This window comes from Spermophilus citellus (assembly GCF_964194105.1).
Source record: "Spermophilus citellus genome assembly, chromosome: X".
In the NCBI taxonomy this organism is placed as follows: Eukaryota; Metazoa; Chordata; class Mammalia; order Rodentia; family Sciuridae; genus Spermophilus; species Spermophilus citellus.
Window position 1 is genome coordinate 48,686,172 of NC_138190.1, and position 24,218 is coordinate 48,710,389.

The window sequence follows — 24,218 nt, forward strand, 5'->3', positions numbered from 1 at the left end:
GTGAAAACATTCAATCTGATTTTTTTTTTTGGTTTTTAGTCAGTATGATAGAGACTATCATGAGAGAGACCATTTCCATCTATTTACTGACAAATTCCATGAAGTCATTTTTCTTTATGGCCTGAATAAGGCTCCATTCTGTATAAATGCCACATTTTCTCAATTCATTCATCTTTTGAAGGGCACCTAGTTTGGTTCCATGACTTGGATATTGCAATACTGCTATAAATATTGATGTGACTGAATGTCTATGGTATACTGATTTTAGACTTTTAAAAATATATACAACAAGAAGTGAAATAGCTGTGTCATATGGTGGTTCCATTTCTAGTTTTTTTTGAGAAATATTCATACTACTTTCTATGGTGTTTGCTCTAATATGCAGTTCCAACAACAATGTATAATTGTACCCACCCTCCATCCTCACCAACACTTGGTATTATTTGCATTGTGGATGATTATTATTCTGAATGGAGTGAGATAAAACCTCACGTAGTTTTGATTTGCATTTTCCTGATTGCTAGAGATGTTGAACATTTTTTTCATATACTTGTTGGCCATTTTTTTCTTTTGAGGAGTGTTTGTTTAGTTCTTTTGCCCATTTGTTAATTGGGTTTTTTTGGTGTTAAGTTTTTTTCAAATTCTTTATATATTCTATATAATAATTGTGTGGATAAGAACAGGGAAAAATTAAATGGACATTCATTACTCTTATAAAGGAAAATGCAGTTTACTTTTTGTCTCAGATTAGTCAGTTCAGATATTGAAAAAATAAGAGAGAGCTCTGAAACATTTGGGCAAATATTCTCAAGGTAAAGAAGAAAAACAGCTTGGATTTAAAGTGACAGATTTCCCCCCTTCTGATCCCAAATCCTGTAAACTGGGAATGCCTTAGCCACTTACACTTCAATGTAAGCATTGGTGAAATTTGGCAGAAGCCAAGGGAATCTGCTGTTTGAGTTACAGGGTGTTTGAAACATTTTTATCCCCCAATTACTAATCAGGACAGGTTTGATGCAGAAAATTATTAGGCATCTCCTTTATCTCAAGTGTGATTAAGTCATCCTCTACTATTATTTTTAAGGATGAGGCTTCCCTCTGAACAAAAATAAAGAGAACAGAAGAAATATGGATGCCTGTGCCAAGAAAACTGTTTCTTTGGCTAGGGGCAACTCCCCAATCCCAGAGCCTCAAGAGTCAGCAGTTTTTGCCATTCCATCCATGAACTCTGGCTGGGGCTTCACTAAGAATGGAGGATATTAATTTTTGATAACTATTTTAATTTAAGGGAACACATTTGCCAGCTAGTTGTGCCCTTAAAATTTCTTTCATGTTCCCTTTGTTCTTTTGGGTACTCTTACTCACAGGACCATGATTTTATATTATGCTCTTCAATTTGAAGTGAGAGGCAAGCCTGTTAGTGTTCTGGGTGATGTATCCACTACAGAAAATAAATAATTTGGATTCCAGAGCTAGGAGAGATGAGGGTTAGTTTTACTGTAATTAACTGAGACAGATTTTTTTCTTTTTCCTGCCAGCTGAGGGGAGTACAGGAAAAAATGTGTTTTATAAGAGTCTAGAGAAGATAGTCTAATTTTAAAAGCTAGGGGAGCTCTATCTTGAGAATCTTTTTGTAAAGTTTCAGGATCATGTCATAAAAGTTTCCTACTTCAAGGAAACTTGGTTCCTCATATCAACATTATTTTGGGTATGCATTTCTTCTGCAGTAAACAGGTAGTTTGCTAAGAAATGTGACATAATCTGTCCTCAGAGGCCAGGCAGGGCTTCAGGTAAATTGCTTCCTGAAATTGAAAGCATGTGGAGGTCAGCATTTAGCATGCACTTTCCTCTTCCCATCCTTACTCTCTTTTCCCCCCATCTTTATGTGACTAGTGAAAAAAGTTGGGCTAAAGATGAATTGATACAAGGGTAGGATCAAAGCCATCAAGGGATAAAGGCAGGAAGGGAGTGGCCCAGGGAACATTCATTCATTAACAACTTCTTTTATGGAGGAACAATTCCCTGGAGACAGATTATCTTGGTAACAGGTGGAGGAGGGGCAAGTGTCCTGTGGATTAACATTTTATTTCCTCCTGAGTTAGCCCCCATATTTCTGACCCAATCATTTATCACCCACACTGTCTTTTTGTTCCATTGACTCATTCCTCCCTCTGAAAACATAATTTTAACTGCTGTTAGAGGAAAATGGAGGATGATCACTCTGGCTGTTTCAAGTTGTGAGGGGGTGATGTGGGGGCAAGCAGTTTAGGTTTCCCTCTTAGGAATGTCTTGGGTAAGTTGAGAGGTCTGTGGAAAAACCTAGTTCAGAAAGAACAGGTATTAAAGTCATCTGGGGGGTGAGTGTTCCAATGAGGGAAACAAAAAAACATGAGTACTAGAATGAGATTAATATAAAATAAATGTTGCAACATCTCGAACCTGCCAATGAATATCATGACAATGATAGATATCATTAATTTCTCACTTGGAGGTGCAAGAGCTAAGTTGTTTCCATAACAAGTCCAATGAGGACAAGGCCTTTATTTGGGATTGTAAATCTTTAAGGATATTAGTTACCAAAGTGATCAGGAATGTATGTCAAATTTGGGACATACAACCTTCATGTAGCAACAGGGGTGGCCTTGGCCAGCTGCCTTCATTTGTCTCAAGCTTTCCTCTGTTCCACCCAACAAATTTATCCCACAGGGAAAAAAAAAAAACTGAAGCAAGTTAGGACAGACATTTCCAATACCTGGGTGATGGGAAATCCAATCCACCTGTTTTGATATGTGATGGCAGATGACATTGTGGTGCCCCACAGGTTGCTGCCAGGCACACATCTCCAGAGTGTGGTCCCACACATGCACTTTTTCCCATGGCAAGAGCCCCATCCTAGTGGGGTGGGTGTGGGTGCAAGTAATGGTGAACATCAGAGTAGCCTGGGCCATGCGGAAGCAGTGGCAACCAGGGGCTTCTCAGGAGGATGGCAAGAGGGAGCAAGGAAGTGGGACTGGTCCATGTGGACCATCACCAAGGATGTGCAGTTACCTGAACATGGGCTTGCACTCTCTCCAACACATAGACCTCACTGTAGGCAGCACTGATGTACACAAGTAAACTGTGGGCAAGAGCTGATTTGGTGCACTGCCATTTAAAAAAAATATTTATTTATTTATTCATTCATTCATTCATTTATTTTTAGCTGTAGATGGACATAATACCTTTATTTTTTATTTATTTTTATGTGGTGCTGAGGATTGAACCCAGTGCCTCACATTTGTGAGGCAAGAGCTCTGCATCTGAGCTGCAATCCCAGCCATGGTGTACTGCTATTTTGAGGGTAGTAAATGAAGAAGAGGGAGGGGGGTCAGGACTTGATCTAGGGGGCTTATGGAGTGGGGTATTGGTGAGAATTAATTGTAGAGCAAAGCTGCCACAATGAGAACTTTGGGGGGGGTAAAACAAACAAACCAAAAAAGCTTGGAGGTAGTATTGTATGGGACAGATGAGGCAAGGCATGAAAGATAGCAGGCAACAGTTTTATTTGGCTTCAGCCAGGTTCATAGGACACAGTTTTTGCTGTAATCAATTAATACCCTGAACCCCAAGGTCACGTAGTTTCAGATCTTTATACCCAGCATGTAAGGGGAGGGCTCAGAAGTTCAGTCTGCAGAAATTCACATAAAAGCACCTTTTTTCTTTCACTGTACTGGGCAAGTTAACCCTTCAAGGACAATACTTGAGAAGGGGAGAGCTTCTTCTCCAATGTATTTCCTCCTCCTGCCAGCTGTTACCATGAAGCCCAATTGGTGACTGCTCTTATCCTAGAAATGTAGACATCTCTGTGAAGCTCCAGCTCAATGCAGAGGCTGGCCTTGTTAAAGGATTTGTCTTTTTTTTAAACACATTTTGCATTTGCAAACACACTTCTACCGATAAATGTTTGTAAATAAATAGTAAAGGGGCATTCAGCACTAGGAGTGCTGATTTCTTCCAGGCCAGTGGCCAAGTAAAATAAAGCAACAGGAAAATAGGAAGTTTACCTACACTGAACTCTTTTGTAGAGACTCTTGCTGATAGTCCTAAAATCAATTATGGTGAAGATTTCTGGAGAGACTTAGTTAAGACTTTCTGTGGAGGAGGGGATGCCACTATAGTAGAAAGCCTCAGGTCGTTTGCTATTTCATTAGAGGAAATTGTCCAAATGTTGGAGGATTTGTGGGTTAAAGGTCCTGAATTCTGAATTTGGGCCATTGATTTAGGTGGCCTTATTTAGATCACAGCTAGGTTGGTGAAGAAACCCTGGGTTTTGGATGAGCAATGAGGCAACCTAAGGGTCAGTCCGGTGGAATGGACTGGGTAGTTCCCATGTTGAAGACATTTAACCAAGGTTGTAGTGGATATAAGGGTGTACCCTGATGCCCTCTGTCACTAGACAGTTCCGTTAGAGAATTAGAGAACATCTTCTCTGCAATCTCAATAGTGGGGGGGCCCAGGGGCTGGAGAAGCCTAAGGGCAAGGATCTTGAGCAGTGCACCTCTGCAAGAGACTGGAAAGAATCCTACCTCTCAGAGGAATGAGAAGCCAGTGTTACATGAGGGGAAAAATGGCCAAAGTGGTTTCTGATCTGGAGGTCTCATGGAGAGAGAGAAAACCTGGAGGTTTGTTGGAATGGGAATGGGTCTAAAGAACCCCAGAAACTGGTAACCAAATGAAAGCACATGAAAGATAATACAAAAAGAAAAAGAAAATAGAGGCAGACTTCATGGACTAGCAATGCTTTATTCAGCACCAGAGGAGCACATCTTCAGGAGGAAAATGGTGGTGGGTCATCATGAGGTTCTGGGTTTTATAGGGTTTAGCAGAGCCAAGTCATGGGAGGAGCTGGTTACTTTTGGTCGGCCCTCTTTGTAGACAGAGCCAGGTAATGGGGGGAGTTTAGGGTGGGGCTTGAGGACAGGTAGGTAACCATATACTTCAGTGTTTATAATTTGTCCCCGGTGGCGAGATCTCTCTCTGCTTCCTTATTGTCAGGTGCTGAGCTGCTGTCCTTCTGCCATGATGTTCTGCTTAACCTAAGGTTCAGAGTCTTGGAATTGTCTATCTATGGACTGAGACCTCAGAAATCATGGGCAAAAAATAGACTTCCCTTTCTCTATGTTTTTTTTTTCAGGTTTTTAAACTTTAGTTACAGAAATGTAACTAAACAGTGGATGAGGTCTCTTTTTTATTTTTATGGCAGGATCAGTGGAGTTGCTGGGAGTAGCTGTCCACCTAATCACAATTTCCCAGGTAGGCTGGGTTATCAAGATGGGTCCATGCATCTAAAGCCTGTTGAGATGGGGCATAACATAGGTGAGGCTCTTTTTCAGGGGGCATGTTGCAGTGTTGTAGCCAAGAAGTTCCAAAAAATGGGCTCAAGGACTGTGAAGATCACACAGTTTTCCAATAGTAAGTGACTTTGTTATCTGGGATAGAAGTGGTGACTCCTTGGGCTCTCATATTTCTCCTTTCCCCACTGATGAATTAATACTTGGTCTATAATTGATTTTACATATGTCTGTGCTCAGCAACATGTTTGCCACATGCCATTGTATTCTGATTCTCAAACACTGTGGTGAAATTGCTATTTGTTTCCCTTGTTTTGTCTTTTGTTGTGGAAGGAAGCAAGCCAGGCACTGCTGGCCAACCATTTTGTTCAAGAATATCCTATATTTTATTGCTCTTATTCTTTTGCTTCTTTCAAGATCATCTCTTTGTTTTTGAGTGTTTGACTATTATATATTGTGGAGTTATTTTAAGTAGACTCTGATTGTTGGCCTTTGGCCTTTTTATACCTGGGTATTTATATCTTTCTTCAGGTTTAGAATTTTTACTGCTATTGTTTCATTAATAAACTTTCTATTTCTTTATTATTCTCTACTCTTGATTGAATGCCCATTGCTTGCATATTGCTCTCTTGATGCTGTATCTAGATCTCATAGGCTCATTCATATGTATTTCCTTCTTTTATTTCCTCCATACATTTTTAAATAGCCTGTCTTCAAGTTCACAGATCCTTCTTATAGTTTCACTGTCTTATTTCTGGAAACAACTTTCTTTCCAAGAAAAGCTGTTTTCTTTTATGGGAAAATGTATTTGAAACAAAAATCTATGTTCCATGATTATTTTTCTGAGGTGAAATTGATTCTAGACCTTCTTAGGGACAAAATCATAATTTTTTTCAGTGACTTTGGAGGTTCTTTTTTGTTTGTTTGTTTGTTTGTTTAATTGCTTCTATAATCTTCTTTGGTTCCAAACCAGTCTTAACCAACTTATGATGCACAAACACTCAGGAAAATATAATGCTCTGACATTTTTATTATAGTTCCTTCCAACTATAATTCCCTTAATCCACAACCTTCCTGGAAATCACATAACTGTCATTCACTTCCCAGCTTAAGCACCATCTCTTCCATGAAGGTTTATAAGATACTTTCATTAGAATAAATTCCTTCCAGAACAGACACTTCTCAGAGGAGGACATACAATCAATCAATAAGTACATGAAAAAATGCTCACCATCTCTAGCAGTCAGAGAAATGCAAATCAAAACCACCCTAAGATACCATCTCACTCCAGTAAGATTGGCAGCCATCCTGAAGTCAAATAACAACAAGTACTGGCAAGGATGTGGGGAAAAGGGTACACTTGTACATTGCTGGTGGGACTGCAAATTGGTGTGGCCAATATGGAAAGCAGTATGGAGATTCCTGAGAAAGCTGGGAATGGAACCACCATTTGACCCAGCTATTGCCCTTCTCGGACTATTCCCTGAGGACCTTAAAAGAGCGTACTACAAGGATACTGCCACATCAATGATCATAGCAGCACAATTCACAATAGCTAGAGTGTGGAACCAACCTAGATGCCCTTCAATAGATGAATGGATAAAAAAATGTGGCATTTATACACAATGGAGTATTACTCAGCACTAAAAAATGACAAAATCATAGAATTTGCAGGAAAATGGATGGCATTAGAGCAGATTATGCTAAGTGAAGCTAGCCAATCCTTAAAAAACAAATGTCAAGTGTCTTCTTTGATTTAAGGAGAGCAACTAAGAACTGAGCAGGGAGGAAGAGCATGAGGAAAAGATTAACATTAAACAGAGACGAGTGGTGGGAGGGAAAGGGAGAGAGAAGGGAAATTGCATGGAAACGGAAGGAAACCCTCAATGTTATACGAAATCACATATAAGAGGTTGTGAGGGGAAAGCGGGGGAAAAAACAAGGGAGTGAATTGAACAACAACAGATGAGGTAGAGAGGGAAGATGGGAGCGGAGGGGAGGGGGGATAGTAGGGGATAGGAAAGGCAGCAGAATACAACAGTCACTAATATGGCATTATGTAAAAATGTGAATGTGTAACTGACGTGATTCTGCAATTTGTATTTGGGGTAAAAATGGGAGTTCATAACTCACTTGAATCAAATGTATGAAAGATGATATGTCATGAGCTTTGTAATGTTTTGAACAACCAATAAAAAAAATTTGAAGGCAGCCTCATCAACAAAAAAAAGAATAAATTCCTTCCTTTAATTTCCACACTGCACATAAATCAGACACCATCAAATCATCTTTTAAACTTTATTACACTTATTCATTTACATGTACACCTTATCCTGTAAAGTGGAAATCAAGTATTACCATTATAATGCAAACAAAAGTTAGTGCAGGAAATAAAAGTAGAAAGAAAAACTATTCTCCAAATATTTTCAATCTAAATGCTTGCTGGTGCTTGATTTCATGCAACCAATAGAAATATGCATGCATGCACATATATGCATGTGCATGTGCATGTGCACACACACTCTGACCTTGGAAAGTATCCTGCTAAACTTTTCCAGGACATACCCAGCCACCAAAACTTTTCTCCAAGTACTGAGCCACAGCCAGGGTAAGATGATCATTAAAGGGTCCAGCCACAACCTGGATGCCTACAGGAAGTCCTTTGGCATTCAAACCCAGTGGACACTGAGTCACAGGCAAACCAAGGGCATTGAAGACACCTAAAGAAAACAAACAGGGAAAAGTTGAGTAGTCAACTTGTTTTAGAAAACTTATTTCACCCTTCATTTGGTCAATAATGAGAATAATAGCTATAGCATAATTTGGGTTGCCATCTGCTGATGACACGTATAGGGAGTTTATGTGTAGTAAATTAATGAAGTATCACAGCAAACTCATGATAGGAGCAATATTAACCTTATTTACTGATAAGATGACTGAAGAGAGAAGTAGGAAAACATGCTCAAAGTTACTTTGTTAATAAAATGTTGTTTCATAACTGAACTCATAAATAAAATGTGAATGAGAGCACAAGGGTCTTCTCGGTATACTATTTCTAAATTGTACCCTCTGGTATTTTCAAAAAACATCAGAGTAAATGCTAGGGTAAGCTAATGTTTTCCCAGATATGTAATGTATTCTCAGATTTTCCATTCATTTGTGAACGTTTTGTAATATCAATTTGCATTAGTCATTTGTATTATGAATCTATACTGCAGAATAATTTACATAAACTAAGATTTCACTTTCAAATATAGAACTCAATAATTGTCAAAAAAACTTAGAGTATGATGCAATCATTACCATATCCTAAGATATTCATCCCCCAAATAACTTCTTACTAATTACCATTTCTGTACTACCCGAACTCTTAGCAAGCACTAATCTGTTTTTTATCTCTATTGATTTCCTATTTTGGATATTCCTAGCTCTCACTAACTCAATGCTAAAAGATTAACTCATGTGTTTTTCTAAATATTTTAAAGTTTTACCCTTTACATTTGGACATCTTATTCAGTTTAAATAAGGTTTTGCATATGCTTTGAGATAGGGGTCCAACTTTATTCTTAGCTCTGAATATCTAGTTTTCCCAGTATCATTTAGGTTTAAGATTATTATTTTTTTCATTGAGTTGTCTTGGAACCTGTATCAAAAATTGCAAGAACAGTAGAAATGGTAATTTCACAAGATGGAAGAATAGAATTCTCCAGCTTCAGTGCTTCTCAAGAAAATGCATGCAGCAAGTGTTCATGGATAAGAATATTTGTTAATATATCTGAAATTAAATGAGGCTGAGAAACCTGTTTGGACCACATAACTAAGAAAAGCCACATTAGACGCAGGAAGAATTGTTTCACTTTGACCACATCACCCCTCTATGAGGGGTGGGAAGAGTTGGAGAAAACTATTCAACTTCATTCAATTCTGGAATCCTTCAAAGAAAGATGAAAATGTCTAAAATACAGAATAAGGATATAATTTCAAAAGCAACAGGAGAAAATGGCAGGTTATATTTAGAGGTAAACCAATTAGGATTTCAACTGATTCTCAACCTAGACCCTCAAAGTCAGGAGGGCTTGGAACAATGTATACCAAACCCTAAAAGAAAATAGGTGTCAATCAGGATTACTTTATTCAACAAAATTACCCATCAGAATTGAAGATGGAATAAAAACATTCCATAATAAATAAAAACTAAAAGAATTCATAACCACCAAGATTTCACTACAAAAAATGGAATATTTAATGCAAACGATATAAAGACTAAACATGAAAACCAGCATAAGAATAAATCACACAGGAACAGTCAAATAAAGAAGAATAAAGCTTGATATAAATATTTAAAATAAATTAAAAGAAAAGAAAAATATCCAAGGGACATTCTTAACTCAGATCTCTGAGTTATGTTTGTACTACATTTGGAATCTGACAGAAGCACCACCCAAAAAACGATTTGCAGCTATAATGCATGCTTGCAGGATGGCCATATTGATGAGGAATCTGTATTAGAGCACCATGAATCATCATTAAAAGGCATTTAAAATTGGCTTGTAAAAAAAAAAAGAAAAGAAAAATAAAAATTTCTCTATAATAACACTGAATGCAAATGGTCTAACCTCTTCAATCATCAGACATTAACTGTCATAGTGTATTAAAAAAACTAGACTCAATCATATATTGTTTATAATAGACTAACTTACATGCAAAGATATACATAGACTGAAAAATAAAAGGATGAAAAAAAGATATGAAATGCACTTGGAAACCAAAATCAAGAAGGGGTAGCTACTCTCATATAAGACAAAGTGAACCTCAAGTCAAAATTAATCAGAAGACAGAAAGAAGGTCACTTCATACTGGTTAAGGGAATCGTCCAATAAGTTATATTGCAAATATTTATACCCCAAGCATTGATGTACATACATATATAACAACAGCAACAACAAGAAAAACCTTCTCAATATGAGGAAACAAATAGACAAAAATACAATAACACTGTGATCTCAACACACCTGTCTCACCATTAGGTAATGGAAACATAAATCAAGATCTTCAGAGCTAAACAACAGTATTACACAAATGGACCTAAAAGACATCTATAGAATATTTCATACATCAACAAATAAATTCACTTTCTTCTCAGGAGCACATCAATTTTTCTCTAAAGTAGATCATATTTTATGGCACAAAACAAGTCTTAAAAAATACAAAAAGGATAGATATAAATCTTTGAAATCTATTTGATCACAGTGGAATGAAATTAGATATAATGACAAGATAAAATCAGAAACAATTTTAAACCTGGATATTAAATAATGCAATTTTAAATAAAGAATGGATCACAGAAAAAATCAGGGGACATTAAAAACTTAGAAATGTGACTTAACATGTTAAAATATCTGGAACTTTATAAAGGCAGTTCTAAGAGGAAAGTTTATTTCACTGAGTTCCTACAATAAAAAAGTGGAAAGATCACAAATTAATAATCTAATGTTACACCTCAAGATACCAGAAAAAATTCAAATATTCCACAATCAGTAGAATAAGAAAATAATTAATATCAGAGCCTAAATAAATAAAATTGCAATGGAAAATTATACAAAAGATCAATAAAACAAAGTGTTGGTTCTTTGAAAAGATAAACAACATTGATGCATCCTTAGCTAAACTAACCAAAATAAAAAAAAAATGTGAAGAAAAAGGAAATATCACCACAGACACACATTAAGTCCAGAGGATGTTTAGAAACTATTGTGAAAATTTGTATTTCAATAAAGTAGAAGATATTGACAAATTTCTGGATGCAAATGACCTAAAAAGTTGAGCCATAAGGATAAAGAAAACTGAAATAGGCCAATATCAAGAAATGAAATTGAGGCAGCAATTGAAAGCCTTTCAATAAAGAAATGCCAAAGATCAGTAGGAGTTCTATCAAATCTTTAGAAAGAACAAATGCCAATCCCCCTCAAATTATTCCATTAAATATAAAGGGAGGGAAAACTGCCAAATTCACTCTATGAAGCCAGTATCTCCCTGATACCAAAACCAAAGACACATCAAAGACAGAAAATATCAGAAAAATATAAAGGGGGGGGGGGACTGCCAAATTCACTCTATGAAGCCAGTATCTCCCTGATACCAAAACCAAAGACACGTCAAAGACAGAAATTCCTGATGGACAAATAAATAGAGTTAAGGATCAGAATTTCATGATTTTCTCAATATATGCAAAAAAAGTATTCTACAAATTTCAGCATCCATTTATGTTTAAAAGACTGGGGAAACTAGAGATAGAAGAAACTTATTTCAACAATGCAGAGGGTATATATGACAAACCCCAGGTCAACAACACAGTGAATGAAGAAAAATTGAAAGCATTTCTTCTAAAATTGGGAACAAAAAAAGATATTCATTTTCACCCCTCTAATTCAATTTCGTTCTTGAAACGTTAGCCAAAACAATGAGGCAAGAAAATAAAATTAATTAAAATAGGCAGAAGAGGTAGAATTATCTTTCCTGGTGACATGATAGCATATTTAGAAGACCCAAAAACTCAACCAGAAGACTTCTAGAGGTGGTAAAAATTTGATCAAAGTAACAGGGTACAAGATCAGCATTCATAAATCAGTTTTCTATATTCCAACAATGAATCTGTTGAGAAAAAATCAAGAAAACTATCCCATTCACAATAATCTCAAATTAAAAAAAAACCAACAACCTACCAACCAAATAAAAAACACCTTGGGAATAAATCTAACCAAGGAGGTGAAATATTTCTACAGTGAAAACTCCAGAACACTCTAGAAGAAAATTGCATAAGTTCTTAAAAGATGAAAAGACACCCCCATGTTCTTTGATAGGCAGAATTAATATTGTCAAAAATGGCCATACTACTAATAGGGCTATATAGATTAAATGAAATCCTCATCAAAATACCAATAGCAGGGCTGGGGTTGTGGCTCAGTGGTAATGTGCTTGCCTAGCATGTGTGAGGCCCTGGGTTGGATCCTCAGCACCACATAAAAATGAAATAAAGATAATGTGTCCATCTACAATTAAAAATAAACATTAAAAATTAAAAATATTTATATCAACGGCATTCATTATAGAAATGGAAAAATGAGTTCTAAAATTTATTTGGAAGACTAAGTGACCCAGAATAGCCAATGCAAGAAGAGCAATTCTGGAGGCATTATAATACCATACCTAAATTTGTACTACAGAGCCATAGTAATAAAAACAGCATGGCACTGGCACCAAAACAAACATGAAGTCAATGAAATAGAATAGAGCACACAGGGAGAAATAGCCCTAGACAGTTTTTGATACTTGACAACAGTACTAGAAATATACATTGGGTAAAAGATTTTGTAACAAATGGTGCCAGTAAAACTGGCTATCAATATGTAGAAGAAAGAAACTCAACCCATATCTCTCACCCTGCACAAAAGTCAACTAAAAGTGGATCAAAAACTTAGGAATTACAACAGAATTTTTCTACAGGTATAATAAAATGTAAGATCAACACCCCAAGGTATTAGCATATGCACCAACATCCTTAATAAGACTCTTTTTTATTTGTTTTTTTTAATGTGGTGCTGAGGATAGAACCTAGTACCTTGCACATGCTAGATCAATGCTCCACCACTGAGCCACAACCTCAGCCCCCTTAATAAGACTCTTGAAGAGCAAGAAATAACACCCAATATTACTAAGTGTGATGGCATCAAATTAAAAAGGTTCTTCACATCAAAGGAAACAATTAAGAGTGTAAAGTGAGAGCCTACATACATAATGTGAGATCTTTGCCAGACAGGGCATTAATACCAGAATATATAAAGAACTCAAAAAACTTAACACCAGATAATAAATAGGCCAATTAATAAATAGCAATAAAACTAAACAGACACTTCTCAAAAGAAGACATACAAATGAAATATATATATATATATATATATATATATATATATATATATATATATATATATATATATACACATTTCAACATCTCTAGCAATCAGGGAAATTCAGATCAAAACTACATTGAGGGGCTGGGGTTGTAGCTCAGTGGTAGAACACTTGCCTAGCATGTATGAGCCACTAAGTTTGATTCTAGCACCACATAATAATAAATAAATAAAGTAAAGGTATTGTGACTATAAAAAAAGCAGAAAAGAAAAACTATGTTGAGATTTCATCTCACTCTAGTGAGAATTGTGGATGAGAATGGTAAAGAGATATCCTACATTTTGGGAACACATTTTTGCCACACACATGTCAGACAGAGAACTAATCTCCAGGATATATAAATAACTCAAAAAACTTAACACCAAACAAAAAACAAACAACCCAATCAATAAATAGGCCAATAAGATGTACAGATACTTCCAGAAGAAGATATACATTTGATCAGCAGATATATGAAAAAATGTTCAACATCTCTAGTAATTAGAAAAATACAAATCAAAACTACTCTAAGATTTCATTTCATGCCAGTCAGAATGGCAATTATCAAGAATGCAGACAACAGGGCTGGGGTTGTAGCTCAGTGGTAGAGCACTTGCCTCTCATGTGTGAGACCTTGGGTTCAATCCCCAGCACCATATAAAAATAAACAAATAAATATATTTTTAAAAAGAATGCAGACAACAATAAATGTTAGCGAAGATGTGCAGGAAAACTAAAAATCATACATTGCTGGTGGGTCTGCAAATTGGTGTAACTAATCTGGAAAGCAATGTGGAGATTCCTTAAAAACTTGGAATGGAACAACCATTTGATCCAGCTATCCCACTCCTCAGTTCATACCTAAAGGACTTAAAATCAGCATAGTATTATAATGCAGCCATATCAGTGTTTATAGCAGCTCAATTCACAATAGCTAACCTGTGGAACTAACTTAGATGCCCTTTAATAGATGAATGAATAAAGAAATCGTGGTATATATACCCAATGGAATGTTACTCACCATTAAAAGAGAATAAAATTATGGTATTTTCAGGCAAATGGATGCAGTTGGAGAATATTGTGTTAAGCAAAATAAGCCAACGCTAAAAAAACAAAGGCCAAATATTGTCTCTGATGAGTGGATGCTGATCCATAATGGAGGGGCATGGAAAAAAATGGGGCAACCTTGATGGGGAAAAGGGGAAGGAGGGGTGAAGAGGTGGCATGGGGGAAGGAAAGATGGTGGAATGAGATGGACATCATTACCCTTGGTACATGTATGACTGCACATATGATGAAATGCTACATCATGTACAACCAGAGAAATAAAAAGTTGTGCTGCTATTGTGTACAATGAATCAAAATGCATTCTGCTATAATACATACCTAATTACAATAAATAAACTAATTGATAATAAAAATAAATAAGCAATATAATGTGTTACATTGGAGGTGAAGTAGGAAAAAAACAATAATAAATAATGGCAAGCTGTGGAAAAATGTACATTCTTACATTGTTGATGGGACTGCAAATTAGTGCAACCACTCTATAAAGAATTATAGAAATGGTTAATAAAACTAGCAATGGAACCAACATATAACTCAAATATCCCACTCCTCCATGTATATCTAAAATTTCCAAAATTGGCATACTATGTGGATGCAGACACATCAATGTTTATAGCAGCACAATTCACAGTAGCTAAGCTATGAAACTTATCTAGGTGCCCATCAACAGATGAATGGATAAAAAAATCACACACACACACACACAATGGAGTATTATTCAATCATAAATAGGAATGAAAATATTGTGTGTTCTGGTAAATGGATGGAACTGGAGAATATCATGCCAAGTGAAATAGGGCAATCCCAGAAAGTCAATATTTGAATGTTTTCTCTGACATGTGAAAGTTAGATCAAAAAAAGGGGAACAAAATAAAAAGAAAAAGTGGGTGAGTCCAAGAAAATAGAAAAGACATCAGTGCAGCACATAAAGGTAATTGTAGGGGAGGAAGGAGGGAAAGGAAAAGGGAAGAATAGTGGAATGAATCTTACCTACATTTCCTATGTACATATAGGAATAAACCACGTTGAATCTCCTCTTTATGTATGTTCTTGAGGATGCAATTTTGTATAGTTTTGTATATCAAAAATAAGGAGTGGAACTACCATATGACCCAGCTATCCCACTCCTCAGCATTTGTCCACAAGAACTAAAATCAGACTAGTATATTGTTACAGTAACATCAATATTCATAGCACCACAATTCACAAGAACCAAGTTATGGAACTTGTCCAGATGCCCATCAACAGATGAATTGATATAGAAAATGTGATATGACTTAAATATTTATGTGTGATATATATGAAATGCATCTATATATCATATATATATATATATATATATATATATATATACACAATATATCACATATATGTGATATATGGACAATCACATTTTCATATATATATATATATATATATATATATATATATATATTTATTTATTTATTTATATGTATGAGTTTTACTCAGACTTAAAGAAAAATGAAATATACATTTGCTGGTAAGTGAAGAGAACTGAAGAACATCATGCTAAGTGAAATACCACAGTGAATCTCTACACCAAGTGTATCCATGAGACACTAATTTAAAAAATTATGTATATTTCAGAAAGATTAGAGATAGGAGAGTGGGGGAGGAAGGAGAGGGAAAAGTGCTAGGGGCTGAATTAGAACAAATTATATTCCATGCTTTTGTAATTATGTCAAAATAATTGTTATATATAACAAAATAAAAATAAATAATAAATACTAAGGAAAAAATAAAGTGGTCAGGAACCTTTTGAAAATAGGGAATCAATGTAATAGAGAAAGGGGAGAGAGGAAGTGGGGTGGGAAATGAGGAAAGGGAGAAATGGTAATGAAATTGTCCAAACTATCCTATGTCCATACATGAAGATATCACAGTGAATTTCACCTTCATGTGTATCTATAAAACATTAATTTTAAAAAACTATAAATAAATAGAAGAAAGACAAATAGAAGAAAAGAGGGGGATAGAGGATGAACGGGAAATGGGAAGTACTGCCCACTTGATTGGAGCAAAGTATATTCCATTTTGAGAGCCATCCATGGGCTGTGTGTGGACTACATCAGCATCACAGCCTAGTGAATAGGACAATATGGTGTCTGGGAATTTTCAGTGGACATTTCCTCTGGCTAAGATTGCCCAGACACATTGTGAGCCCTATTCCAACTCTGCCCAGTCCCACCCACACAGCATTAGAGATGGGTTGACCTGCTACAACCACTCAGCCATACAGCCTCTCAGAGGTGGGTGTGATCTGCCAAGATGCCAATCAACTTGCTCACTGCAAGACACCATGAAATAAGACTCCATCACTGAAATTTTATCCTTGCCTTTGATGTACCCCCTTAAATAAACCACAGGAGCCATTTTCTAATTGTCTAGCTCTAACTCCTCTTTAGATTGGACCTATCAGGTACTCCCTCGTTTAGAACTAAATCCAACTTTGTCTTTTGTTCTTCACTAATTATTCTATACTTTAATTTCTTAGGTTAGTTACATCCTCCTAAGCAGAAAGAACCCCCTAATGAGGTGCTGGATGCCTCCCTATATTCCATAGTTTCATGATTACATCAAAGTGAACTCCAATGTCATGTATAAGTCACTAATAAAATAAAAAAGAAGACTGGCAAGAATTATGGCCTGTCATTGATATAATTAGCCATGGGCTGAGGTTGTAGCTCAGTGGTAGAGCACTTGCCTACCATATGTGTGGCACTGGGTTCGATTCTCAGTACCACATATAACTAAATAAAATAAAGGTCTGTTGACAACTAAAAATATTTTGAAAAAAGATAATTAGTCTTGATAAATAAAATTACTGAAATGGAAGGTTGAGAACAAAAGCATATGAGGAAATAATATTAAAGAAAGTAGACTCTCATTATTTCTTTTTCAATCGTAATGAAAGTTTAAACAGAGAAACCAAAAAAAATTAAAATGTGGTATTGTGTGTTTGTTGACAACAAAATCTTACATAGAAAACTAAAGGTTCAATCAAAAAATATTAAAATTGATAAGTGAATTCAGGACAGTTGCAGGTTAAAAAAATCAATATACAAAAATCAGTACCACTCATGGGGCACTGAGTTCGATCCTCAGTACCACATAAAGCAATAAATATTAAAAAAGGAAATTAAGAAAATACTACCACTTACAATAGAACTAAACAATCAAGGACATAAAAGACATGCATATAATGGAACATTTATGAACAAAATTCACGAAAACACTGATGGAAATATATTTTGTATTAATGAATTGTAGGAATTAACATTGTAAAAAAGTCTATATTAAGTAAAGTGAAAATAAAATGTCCATCATGAATCCAATTCTATTTTTTCACATAAATAGAAAAAAATTCTTAAATTTCTATGATACCATAAAAGAACCCAAAGTTCCAAATAAATCTTGAATAAAAAGAAAAAAGTGCTGAAAGAATCACATCCCACAATCCAATATATTCTAAATGATTGTAATAAAAACAGCAAGCCACTGGTATAAAAACGTAAATATTGAAGAATGGAACAGAATGTAGAGTCACAAGTTAATGGTCAATTTATGATCATTTGATTTTTGAAAAAAAAATTGCCAATAATACAAAATTGGAAAAAGTCTTTTCAATAAATATTGTTGGGCTAATTGGATATACAGTTGTCAAACAATAAATTCAAAATGAAATATATATATACACACACACACACACACACACACACACACACACACACATATAGTAATGTAAAACTACTAGAAGAAATCACAGAAAAATTCTCCACAACATTGCTCTGTGAAATTATCTTTTTTGTTTGTAAACAAAAAATAGATGAAGGGATTACATCCAACTAAGGCACTTCAGCACAACAATGGAAATAATTAGCCAAGTAAAGAGACAGTTTACAGAGTGTGAGAAATATTTCTTAACCACATATCTGAAAATGTTTCAATATCTAAAATATGTAGGTCAAACAACTCCATGACAAGAAAGCCTGTTTGAAAATGGTCAAAGAACCTAAGTAGACATTTTCCATAAGGATACATACAAATGACCATGAGGTTCAAGAAAAAAATATTTTGCATCACTAATCATTAGGGAACTCACATTATTACATCACACCAGTTAGAACAGATATTATCAAACCATGAAAATAATAAGTGTGAGAATGTAGAGAGAAGGGTACTCTTATATTCTGTTGGTTGGAATGTAATTTAGTGCTGTCATTTTGGAAAAAACTGTATGAAGTTATCTAAAAAAAAGTTAAAAATAGTGAAGGGAATGGAATATGGAGAGGGAGGAGTTGAGGGAAAGGGAAAGTGCTGCAGAAAGAATTAGAGAAAATTATATCCTATGCTTTTATAATTATGTGAAAATGAATTCTATTGTTGCATATAAATAAAAATAACTAATACAAAATAAATACAATATGATGCAATAATCCCATGGCAGTTCACTTCTCTCCTTGTTTATTTTCCCATTCCCCTCACAACCTCTTATATGTAATTTTGTATAACAATGAGGGTAGATGGTGTAGAGAGAGAAGATGAGAGGGGAGGGGAGGGGGGATAGTAGAGGATAGGAAAGGTAGCAGAATACAACAGTTACTAATATGGCATTATGTAAAAATATGGATGTGTAACCGATGTGATTCTGCAATCTGTATTTGGGGTAAAAATGGGAGTTCATAATCCACTTGAATCTAATGTATGAAATATGATATGTCAAGAGCTTTGTAATGTTTTGAACAACCAATAAAAAAAGAAAAAAAAATAAAACAAATAAAGATATTGTGTTCACCCCAAACTAAAAAATAAATATTAAAAAAAATTAAAAAAAAACATTGCTAAGAGAAATTAAACTGCCTAAATAAATAGAGAATTATGACTGATTCTCATTATTCATGGAAAAAAAATCCCATGGCAGAGTGTATAACAAAAGTAATCAATGTTAAAATTACTTATGCATTTCCATGCTCATTGAAACATTATTCACAGTAGCTAAGCAATGAAATTATTTTAAATATCCCTTATCAGAAAAATGGGGGAAATGTAGTATGCACATACAAATGAATACTATTCATTCTTTAAAATGAAGGAAATTTTGTCATCTGCAATAGTTTGAATGAACCTAGGAGACATGCTAAGTGAAACAAGACAAGCACAGAAAAAGAAATCCTGCATTATCTTTTTTTTTAATAATTGCATTCTAATACAGTTATACTCATAGAAGTACAGAGTACAATTCTAATTATCATATGCCGGGGAAGATGAGACAGAATGAAGAGTTGATGATCAAACACAAAATAATCCAGTCATACAGAAATAATAAGTTTTGAGTGTATTGTACAGTAAGTGACTAAAGTCAACAAAATATATATTTCAAAATAAATTAGTGGTTTCAAATGCCTCAGCATAAAAAAGATAGACAAGATAATGAATTTATTAATTAGTTTGATTTAATTATTCCACTTTCTGAGTTTGCATATGTGTCCACCCGAAATTATCTACAAAATTATGTGTCAAATATTATACTATATTTTATAAATGTAAACCACTATTATTTATTGATTAAAAGAGTATCAAATAAAATGTACATAAATGTAGGGATTTATTTTTGTGCTTTTAAATCTATTCCATTTATTTTTATATCTAACCTTATGCTAATACCAGAGTTTGTTGATTGCTTTTGCTGTATAAATTTTTCTTTTATGTTGCCAAACTGTTTTGGCTAATTCAGGTCATCTGATTACATTTGCTTATTAATTTTTTAGTGAATTGTATAAATTTTAAAAAGAAAATGCCATGTAGAATTTTGATAGGGATCGAACAAACTCTACCAGAATTTGAGAAATATTGTGACCTTAATATCAATTCACCTTGTTTATCATCATAGGATTCTTTTCCATTTATATAGCATTTTAATTTCTTTCAGGAAAGGTTTGAAGTAAAACTCTTGGATTTCTTTTCTTATTCCTACTTTATCTTTCTGACACTACTGTGAATAGAACTGCCTTAATTTTGTGCTTATAGTTTTCATTGGTAGGTATATAAAATATAATTGATTTTTGCATATTCAACTTTAACCTGCTTTAAAAAAGGTTTTCAATGTTTTTTGTATTATTTGTTTTTAATAATTTTCCAGCCTTTTATTTCCAGCCAGCTCACACTTCCGAGGGCTACTTATTCTCTCCCCATGCAGGACAGAGGTGACCATTGGTGCCTGGAACAGGGATACTCAATTGGAATTCAGAAAGAAAAATGTCAGGTTGGTGCTTGGGTGCTCCCTCAAGAAAAACAGACATTAGTCAAACTAAAGAGAAAGAGAGAGTAGAGAGAGGTATCTTTAAGATAGTTTGATGTTAAGAACAGGGAATTCAAACTCTAAACAGTTATTATATGCTTAGAATGAAGAAGACCCAGTTGATGCCCCTTTTAGAATCTGTTATTAAAATTTTTCTTTGTTTCTTTAAGAATGGATCACTTGATTTGCATATTTGGTAAAGACTTGGCAGAGAGTTGGATGCTGGCTGTAATTCAGCTAATATACCCAAGTGCAGGATTATAAATGCAGAAAGAATGTGGACTTGGATACAACTTTGTTTGGATTCAGATTGAGATAGTGTGATAGTGTGATATGGTCCACAGAGTCTCCAATTGCTAGCTTTAAGAATGATGTCACTTGTTTTTTTTCCCCCTTTCCCCTCACAAACTCTTATATGTAATTTTGTGTAACAATGAGGGTCTCCTTCCATTTCCATAGTTTCCCTTCTCTCTCCCTTTCTCTCCCCCCACTCGTCTCTGTTTAATGTTAATCTTTTCCTCATGCTCTTCCTCCCTGTTCTGATCTTAGTTGCTCTCTTTATATCAAAAAAAAAAAAAAAAAAAAAAAAACAAGGGAGAGAATTAAACAACAGCAGATGGGGTAGAGAGGGAAGATGAGAGGGAAGGGGAGGGGGGGATAGTAGGGGATAGGAAAGATAGCAGAATACAACAGTCATTAATATGGTATTATGTAAAAATGTGGATGTGTAACCGATGTGATTCTGCAACTTGTATTTGGGGTAAAAAATGGGAGTTCATAACCCACTTGAATCAAATGTATGGAAGATGATATGTCATGAGCTTTGTAATGTTCTGAACAACCAATAAAAAAAAAAAAAGAATGATGTCAGAGGGTACCAGCCTGCCTGCCTGCCTGCCTTCCACCACGGCTTATTTGCCTGCAGAGAGCATAGCACAGGAATGGAGAGAAGTTTGGTAAGTGTTTGTTCTTCACTGAGAGTCTGGACAAAATCCCTGTGGGAGGATTTATCTTGTGGTTAAGAAATTGTCTTCATCCACCTTGTCATAGTGTAAAATATTTGGGTTCTAACTCAATTTCTGATTTTAAAGACTACAAAATGTTAACTATGAATCTTCAGCCTCCTTCTTTACTTCTAGCCCCTCCCCTTCTCAGCTGCAGTATTTGTTTTCTGAGAATGGACAGGGGAAAGAGGAGGGAAGAGCTAAAACTCTGGAGGTGTCTTTTAGAAAAAACTTCTCAGCCTTCCTGGAGATAAAACTCCAGAAAGAGATATTTTAACAGTGAATCAAACAGAAACTGCCTGCTGCTGCCTGATTGTTAAAAACAAACAAAAAACAAAACCAACCAACCAACAAACAAACAAACAAAAACCAAGCCAGAGCTGTGTTTGTGCAGAGGCTGAAATCATACAGGATTTATGACCAGGGAAGGTGAGGGACAAATTTAGCTTTTAAAACTAAAACTGTTTCTGATTTGACCACGCTTCTTTTTTAATAACTCACCTTTCTTTTTAAAAAGCACCAGGAGAGAAAAAATGGAAAGATTCTAAGTGTACAAGTTTTATTTTTCAGTTTCTAAATTAATGTATTTTTCTAATCAGTTTTATTGTATCTAATATACAGGTTTTTCACTCTGTCTTTGTTAAAGGCCAATTTCAGGAGAGATTAATGCTGGGAATGAATCTGGCAATCATCAGGACAATAAGCTAGCAATTTGAAATATTTTATTTCATTGTCCTCATAATTGTCCGATTTCAGATCTGGTATTTCCATCTACACAGACCTGCCTTATAATTAAATCATAAAAAGAGTGATTGGCTCTATCTTAATTTCTAAACAGGTTAAATAAAATAAAAACTTTCATAAAAATTTGTACCATTGCTTCCAACCTATGGAGCTCCATGTATAAAAAAGTTATAAGGGCTGGGGATGTGGCTCAAGCGGTAGCGCGCTCCCCTGGTGTGCGTGCGGCCCGGGTTTGATCCTCAGCACCACATACCAACAAAGATGTTGTGTCCGCCGAGAACTAAAAAATAAATATTAAAAAAAAAATTCTCTCTCTCTCTCTCCTCTCTCACTCTCTCTTTAAAAAAAAAAGTTATAAAATTTTTTGTTTGTCTATTTTGTATGCACACAATGTGTTGTCTTTGTGTCTATATTATGTGTTATTAAATATGACTTGTAAATAAATGAGTGTGCTCATAATTTGAAATTTAAATTAAAAAATGGATCCAAACATATATTTTTAATTAATTCAAGTAACTTATAAAATATTCAGTTTAATTTGGGTTGAAAAGATAATTATCCCTTTCTTCTAATAATTTTCTTCAACAGGAAAGAGATAATACTGCTATCTACATTTGTTTTGATGTCTTGTCTTTTACAGTTAAGAATAAGTAAGTTACATTTAAGGTAAATAGAATTAATTATATGTCTTTATTAAAGGAGACACTTATTGATTTACAAAGTTAAAATGCTAAAATATCATCTACTAAATATAGAAACATCAAGCACTCAACTAAAATATATTTAAACATTTGGTGTGCTTATAACTTGGTTAAGGAAAAAAAGGTTTAAATTTCCTTTGCTATCTATATTCTCACTGAGAATGAAGTTGCTAGGAGCTAAGCTTCTGTCAGGTGTGATTTATATGTAAGGGTATAAGAATTGGTAAGGTAAAAGGTTGTAAATGTCTAAGTAAATTGAAAGAAAATTTGAATAAAAAAATTTCAAAAAGTTTACATGTAATTAAATTGGTTATATATAATTAACACAATCAGCTAAAGTTATTTAAGATTTTTTACTCTTTTTAAAAAGAAAAGCTTGGCTTTCTTCTAAGTTTCTAATATGAGGCCTATTTACAAGCATAGATAAGATCTTTTCACAGATGCCTGTTAAGTAAAGAATGAGAAGAAATAAATGCTTAAAACAGTAATCTATTCTCATTTCAATAAAATAACTTATGTCTGTTGAGTTTTATTATTTAGGAAAAAATTAGTTTTAAATGAAGTAAGATTTGTACAATTTTGGTTAAACAATAACTGATACTTTAAGGTATCACATTACATTCCAGATTTCAAATTTTTCTTAAAAAGCTGAATTTGGTTAAAATAAAAGCATCAGTGTACTTGTGATACTGTTATTTATTTCTACACTTAAAATTTTTTGTCTCTCAAATATACCTCTTTAAATCATAAGATTTAAAGGAACATTTTACTAAGCTGCTGCTCTTCAAACTAAAAAAAAAAATTTCTACTACAGTGGTCTCTTACAAACTTATATAAAAATATCAAATTAGTTGAAAATTTAATTATGTCATTTAATTTCTTGTAATTAAATAAATATAAGTTATAAAATTTTATGTTACTCTCTACACTGAGAAGTAAACTATATTTCTAAAAGACAATAAAGGGAGCCTGTTTTATTTAAAGTAACAATATACAATATAAAAACACTTTACCACTCTTCCTAAAGAGGAAGTTAAAAGCTCTCTTAACTAGTCTGTTTTATGTTTCAGATATAATTATAACTTATGTTAACTCATTCATATTG

General features: G+C 34.4%; 1 protein-coding gene across 1 annotated transcript in view; it reads right to left on the reverse strand.

Moving 5' to 3' along the window:
• Positions 1-7,614: 7,614 nt before the first annotated feature.
• The window catches only part of FAAH2 (fatty acid amide hydrolase 2), a 144,504-nt gene continuing 127,900 nt past the window's right edge, over positions 7,615-24,218 (reverse strand). Inside the window, exon 11 of the mRNA XM_081278130.1 lies at positions 7,615-8,050. Within this exon, the coding sequence (XP_081134256.1) occupies positions 7,875-8,050 (176 nt within the window). The 3' untranslated portion in view covers positions 7,615-7,874. The remainder of the gene's footprint in view (positions 8,051-24,218) is intronic.